Source organism: Sebastes umbrosus, chromosome 8 (assembly GCF_015220745.1).
Source record: "Sebastes umbrosus isolate fSebUmb1 chromosome 8, fSebUmb1.pri, whole genome shotgun sequence".
Lineage (NCBI taxonomy): Eukaryota > Metazoa > Chordata > Actinopteri > Perciformes > Sebastidae > Sebastes > Sebastes umbrosus.
Genome location: NC_051276.1, coordinates 4068399 through 4075704, shown reverse-complemented (window position 1 = coordinate 4075704; position 7306 = coordinate 4068399). Strand labels below are relative to the sequence as shown.

At 41.7% G+C, this 7306-nt stretch overlaps 1 protein-coding gene across 5 annotated transcripts in view; it reads left to right on the top strand.

Moving 5' to 3' along the window:
* Positions 1–1213: 1213 nt before the first annotated feature.
* Positions 1214–7306, top strand: part of cdca2 (cell division cycle associated 2) — a 24339-nt gene continuing 18246 nt past the window's right edge. For 3 of the 5 annotated variants that reach the window (XM_037778632.1, XM_037778631.1, XM_037778629.1), the window contains exons 1-3: positions 1215–1558; positions 3177–3366; positions 4611–4747. In XM_037778632.1, coding sequence (XP_037634560.1) covers positions 1550–1558; positions 3177–3366; positions 4611–4747 — 336 coding nt within the window. In that variant the 5' untranslated portion in view covers positions 1215–1549. Of the gene's footprint in view, positions 1559–3176; positions 3367–4610; positions 4748–7306 lie in introns of all 5 variants that reach the window. The other 2 variants (XM_037778633.1, XM_037778630.1) reach the window with 1 other exon arrangement.

Genomic DNA, 7306 nt, shown 5'->3' with positions numbered 1-7306 from the left:
ATATTATTTCTCTACACACACACACATAGACTTATATCACCTGTGTATGTCTAGAGTTGTTTCATTCCCCCCCGCCTGTGCTGCACAAGAACAACAACAATCAAGCTTCCATCGACTTGCACAGCCTTGCCTGGTGTCAACAGAAGAAGCCACATGCTTCATGTGGTCGACAGTCCCAGCTGTGGAAAGAGGCTCACAGTTGCATCTGATCTCAGTGTACTCAGCTGCGCCTCAGACTCCGAAACCTCACAAAAGAAGGAACTCTGTGTGTGATTGTGACTGGTGTGGGTGGGTAGGCTTTACTGAGCTTTTCAAGACTCGACCGCAGTTCACCCACCTGTTTGGGCTTATTGATTTTTGAGTTTGCTGTAAGTTATGTCAAACTATTCTGAACCACATGAAAATGTATGATAGAATAAATTATCAACTGATTTTCTTAAAGAGCCATTCATTTTGGTTTATGCTGGAAGCTTATTCACTTTTTTTTTGTTTACCACAACTTCACCATTAAAAAAAGAAAAAGAAAAGCAAGTGAATGGACACAAAGAAGGCCTACTGTTTCCCTGCTCTGGTTCCCCAAAACCCGCAGCTCTATTATGTGAGTTAAAAGGAATAAGTACAATGCAGTATGTCACACTATATAACCTTCAACAAGAAAATGCTGATCGCTACCTGTCTGGCTGACAGATTGGGGGAGTTTTAACTTTGAACATCAGGTCAGCTGTGAACCAACAGACTGAGAGAAGGATGCAGTTGAGCTCCAGCTGTCTGGTTTCAAGACAGCCAACAGCAGATGGGGTCCTACAGTCGAGGGAGCAATTTACAGTCCAGCTGGATCACTGGGAAAAAAAGTTGCATTTTATTTTATCCTCTAACATAAAAATGATTGATTTTGCATGCTTGTTGCTAACATGAATCTGGGCCATGGATCAGTGTTTGCTCACTTTCAATTTAAATTAATGGGGAACTGTTTTGTATCACAAATGCTCATTGATATACAGTATATATATATATATTACTAATTTGTTTTCTATCTATCTATCTATCTATCTATCTATCTATCTATCTATCTATCTATCTATCCTGCTTTGGCCTCCGGAGGTCTCGCGATATCTTGTCTGGCATTTCTATTGGCCAATTCATATTAAACGAGTTCCGGTCGCTTTCAAGCTCTTAAAAATACGGAAGTTAGTTCCTAAAAACGATACTCTTTCTCAGTCAGTATCGACATTTTTAACAATGCCGTGTCGTTGTTATTCATATTTACCATTTGTAAACAAGACTACACAATACACCGCGTGTTTTTGAAGTTGTATAAGTGTTTGTTTACAAGCGTTGATTTACTTTTTCGCGGAGGGATCCGCACGCAGCCACTGGCTCTGTCGTGGAGCGGAATTTGAATCGTCTGAGTCTGCTCTCTGTTTATCCTTTATACTTTAGAGGAACATCTATTGAGATGTATTGAGATGTTAATGTCTCTTTTAATGACACAATAGTCCATACCTGTGTTTTTATATATATTTGAAACAGGATACACCCCTATTATTATATGTACAAGGTAAGTGTGTTACTTGCTGTCACTACTACAACACTACTGTTAGCTACAGTTAGCTGCTGTTAGCTGCTAACGTCCCGGTTGAAGAGGTCATGACAAACTGGCCTTAAACTACATTCACGTTGCTGCTCGTGTTAATCATCAGAGATAGTCTGTGATAACATCGTTATGTCCCCAGTAGAGGTGTAGTTGTTTCTGTGGCTGTCGTTAACGTTGAACTGTACCATTCAGTTCATTATCATTCAATAAGCGCATTTATTATGAAGCACATGCTAACGTAGCGTTAGCTAGTGTGTGTTGTTACGTCACCTACCGGGGTATTCAGCTGACTATGAGCATCCTCCTAAAGTCACTGCAACATGGATTAAGGCATGAAGTCGAAAGAAATGTTGACTTCATATTGTCAGATGTCATGGCCTATAAGCATGAGACTGACTGGAACAAAATATGAATGAAATACAGGTTAACGTAACCTACCAGCCCCCTGCTGTCAGGTCAGTTTGATTTGTATAGTCACAAATCACAAATGTACCAGGATACGACACCCTCTGTCCTTTACAGTACGACCCTCACATCGGATAAGGGAAACACTTAACCAAAAAAACCTTTTATCACAAAAAAAAGGGAAGAAACCTCAGGAAGAGCAACAGAGGAGGGATCCCTTCCAGGATGGACAGACGTGCAATAGATGTTCTGTGTACAGAGTAACAACAGAATGAAAATACAACATAGACAATCCATATGACAAAAAATAATACATGTAATGTCAGCATATGTGAGAAGGTGGATCCAGGAGGATGTCAAGCAGCTTCCAGGCGTCGCCAAAAAGATAGAGCCACAGCAACACGACCTCCTCTCCACGCCAACCAGATAGATAGAGCCAGAGCTACACGACCTCCTCTCCACGCCAACCAGATAGATAGAGCCAGAGCTACACAACCTCCTCTCCACGCCAAACCGGTAGAGCCAGAGCGACACAACCTCCTCTCCACGCCAACCAGATAGAGCCTTAGCAGCACGACCTCCTCTCCACGCCAGATAGATAGAGCCAGAGTAACACAACCTCCTGTCCACGCCAAACCGGTAGAGCCAGAGCGACACTACCTCCTCTCCACACCAACCAGACAGAGCCATAGCAGCACGACCTCCTCTCCACGCCAGATAGATAGAGCCATAGCAACACAACCTCCTCTCCGCGCCAAACCGGTAGAGCCAGAGCGACACGACCTCCTCTCCACGCCAACCAGATAGAGCCTTAGCAGCACGACCTCCTCTCCACGCCAGATAGATAGAGCCAGAGTAACACAACCTCCTGTCCACGCCAGATAGATAGAGCCTGAGCAACACAACCTCCTCTCCACGCCAGATAGATAGAGCCCGAGCAACACAACCTAATCTCCACGCCAGATAGATAGAGCCCGAGCAACACGACCTCCTCTCCACGCCAGATAGATAGAGCCAGAGCAACACGACCACCTCTCCAAGCCAACTAGATAGAGCCATCAGCCATCATCATCCATCTTAAGTTTCCACCAGTAAATACTGTTGACACTCTACGTGTTCTTGTGGTTCAGCTGTTCTTGAATTACAAGATGTAACGTTATTCAATTTGTCTCTGCAGATGGCTACCGTGGAAATGAACACTGCTAGCACCGAGGGAGGTCAGAAGGAGAAAATGTTGTCCCCCTCAGAAGAGGACTCCCATCCAGTTTTAAATGACATCTCAGCTCCCCTGAATTTCTCCGAGCTCACACCTTGTCAGTTCGGCATCTCTGTCCAGAGTTTTACTCCAGCATCATTAAATAGCAAAGGTGAGAGGACTGGTCTTTATTTGATTGTATTTCCTTCCCTAGATAGAAATGTTTACTTTGTATTCATTTGGCCGTGCTGAGCCACCATGAGAAATGCTGTATACTTACTGTAGGATTTAAACTATCCAAAAAGAAACGTGTATGTTAAATCATACTACAGTCATGTGTATGTGACCAAAGCAGTAACAGATGCACTCGTCAGCACCACTGATGCATAAAATCAGAGGTTAATATACATCAACAGGACGTTTGCATTTCCCGTATATAGCCGGGTTTCCACCAAGTTAGTTTAGTCTCTGGAACTACTTTTCAAGGAACTTAAAGGTTCCTTCAGCCCACTGTTGTCTGCGTTTCCACCGTGGTCTAAAGACCTGTGAAGAATAGGGAAATTAGCTGACTAATGAAAAAGCAACATGACATGAGATGAGGGCTGCTTGTGGTCACACCAGTAAACACACTCTGCAGCCTGCAGTTCAGTGGTCTGCCTGTTTCATCTAAAAAACACGTTGGAAAAAATAAACGTTATGTTATGTCTCACTGCGACAATATTTACTGCTGCATAATATTCACTAATGCATAATATTTACTGATGCACGTTGGATGTAATGAATGAAATGCAGTAGAGGAAAATATAACTAGGAGTGTCTGTCTCCACAGTAAATCATCTGTTCAGTGTTTGATGGTTATTTATCTGTGCTTCAGTATGTAACCGCCGTGAAACAATGAGAAAATAACAGTTTTTCTCTCATTCACATCACCACCGCGATGTCTCCCTCTTGTAACATTACCGCTCGCCCTCTCTCTCTTTTTCTTTCTTTTTTTTTGTTTTTTAATGAGTCAGGAGGCCGACAGTAGAGCCTAACTTTACTTTCAATGATATCAAACAATTAAACATTGTATAAACATAAACATTGTTTATGAATGAAGCACTACACGAGTTGAAGCAGCGGTGCTGTGCGTGTGTTTGTTTTACCATTCCGCGACGGTCATCCCTTGCCATCTCCACCCCGGAAGTTCTGGTACTTTCAGAAAGTACTACTCCCTGACCAGGGCTTTTTGGGGGGTAAAAAGGACCCATTAAATGTCCCAGGAACTTAATTTAGTCCCTGGTCCTCCCTGCAGTCGGAACGCAATGAGTTCCTCAAAAGGTTCTTAGTTCCGGGGGAAAGTTCCTACGGTGGAAACAGGGCTTATGGTACCAATGAAGTGTTACTGAAGTGGCATTCTTCTACCCCTTGCTCTAGATAAGTCTCGTCTAGCACAGATAAAGGCAAGGCGGAGGTCCAACGTCGGTGTCCGGGGCTCCCCAGAGACAAACTCCCTCATCCGCTTCATGGCACAACAGAGGATGAAGACTCCACCAACCTTCCAAACTCCAGAGGTGAGATCCTTCTTGGCATACAGTTGAGCAAATCTTGCACCCCCTGTCACATCATATTGGAGTGTGAGGCAGTATTCAGATTATAGTCTGCCTTTTGGTTATTAATTGTTTGGTTATTACTGATACTGCATGGCATACTTTCTGTACAGAAAGTTTCTGTACCATTTTTCTTTATCAGATGCACACAAGGACTGCCACAACTACTAATAGTTGTACATACATGGTGTTGCACGTCTACAGTACATATTCACATACAATATGTGCGCTCTGATATAGAACTTGCTGTCAACTTAACTTGTTCTGGCTAATTCGCTCCAGCTTCAAAAGGTGCTTACAGATGAGTTGAGATCATCATGAGATTAGCCCATTGGATCTGGCACCAAATCCACACACATTAATTTCGCATATAGGCATACAGTGAAGCGTGTACTGGCTTCCCCTCTGTCTGCAACACATGTTTGATAATAATTAATAAAAAGAGTAATTTGCTTCGTGTGAACAGAGCCCCCTGTAAGTACTTGTTGTAGAACTTCACGTCAGCTTCAATAAAATTATTACCATATCCTGACCTGAGGGCAGACAGGCTATCGCGTCCGACTTGTCTAAGCTCCCGCTGTGACAGTGCCGTTTGAATGAGAGAATGACTTCTGGCAAATGCTGTTAAATAAAGCAATATACAGTGGATTGATTGCTGTGGCACTGAAAATTCAAGCTTGGTGGCCCACCACATGTGAATGTAGCAGAAACACTGCATTAAAACACATTCTGCCACACGTGTAGATTAGAATTAGCTTATGTTATATACAGTGTATTATTATAAGAAGATAACTTAAATGTACATACAGAACCTTTCACAGCCTCAGCCATGTAACATAGTGCACAGAGCTTTTGGTACACACATTTTAAAATAATGTAATCAAATCAAAAGAAAAAATTGAATAGGGCTGTCAATTGATTAAATAATTAAATTGCGTGATTGTCCATAGTTAAAGATTTAGTAGGCAGAAATTTTTTGGCATCAATGGGCAAAAATCCCATAATAACCTTTCAGCATATTGTAATTCAAGTGCTCTGAGAGAACACTAGACTTCTGCACCTCCTCATGGCTCTGTTTTCAGGCTTTAGAAAATCTAGCCCGTGATGGAAGACTTTGTCCAATCACAGGTAATTTCATTGAGAGAGCGTCTCTGTTGGCTGTGCTCCGGCTGGTGGGCGGTGCTTGGTGGTGCTTGGTATTTCTTTAACAGATCTCAACATGGCTGTTGGGTCACAAACTTTCTCATTTTACAGCTAAACCGTGCGCTACAAGATGTTTTTGAAAACATTTGAGACGAGAAATAGGCATTACAGTAACAGAATCTTGATTCATATTTGATCAGCTCTGCCTAGTTTGACCGTTTGATCTGAGTTTGCGAGTGATTGACAGCCAGCTCTGATAGACGGCAGACTTCAGATCAGCTCTTACTGCTTGTTTTCCTCCGGTCTGTGAAATCTTGCAGATGCAATTAGGAGCACCGGAGGACACAGAGGCACATGATTGTTTTCAGATTACCTGTCTCATGTACTACTGTCACGATATAGTGACTGTTTTATAAAAATATTTTTTTAATCATATTTGCTCCATTTCTACCCACTGCTGCTTTAATCGTGATTAATCTAAAATTAATTGCACATTTTTTATCAGTTCAAAATGTACCTTAAAGAGAGATTTGTCAAGTATTTAATAGTCTTATCAACATGGGAGTGGGCAAATGTGCTTGCTTTATGCAAATGTATGTATATATTTATTATTGGAAATCAATTAACAACACAAAACAATGACAGATATTGTCCAGAAACCCTCACAGGTACTGTATTTAGCATAAAGAAATATGCTGAAATCATAATATGGCAAACTGCAGCCCAACAGGCAACAACAGCTGTCAGTGTGTCAGTGTGCTGACTTGACTATGATTTGCCCCAAACTGCATGTGATTATCATAAATAGGCATGTCTGTAAAGGGGAGACTCGTGGGTACCCATAGAACCCATTTTTATGTCAAGGGACCCCTTTGAAAAATGACCATGTCAGTTTTTCCTCGGCAACATTCAGCGTAAGTTGGGAGCGTTATTTATCCTCCTTCACGACAAGCTAGTATGGACCAAATGGATTCCTTAGGTTTTCTAGTTTAACTTTCATATGACACCAGTATCTTCACTCTAGCTTTAAAACTGAGCCCGCTACAACTTTAAAATCGCAAGTTGTGTTAATGCGTTAAATAAATTAGTGGCGTTAACACATTATTATCGCGTTAACTTTGACAGTCCTACAGTTGAAGCTTAAACTATACACCCACAGAAATATCAAACAATACAAAGTAAAGCCAGGCCAATGCATTGACGTGGTCTGATATGAAATAATATGCGGAAATATCAGAAAGAAAATGATTGCTTATCTGCAACAATCTCATTGCACGTTTAGTTATCTTATATGATCATTGTTCAAGTAGATATTACAATCAATACAATAGAGCAGTCAGTATTGCTCAATGAAAAGAATGTGTATTGCTTTCAAGAAAG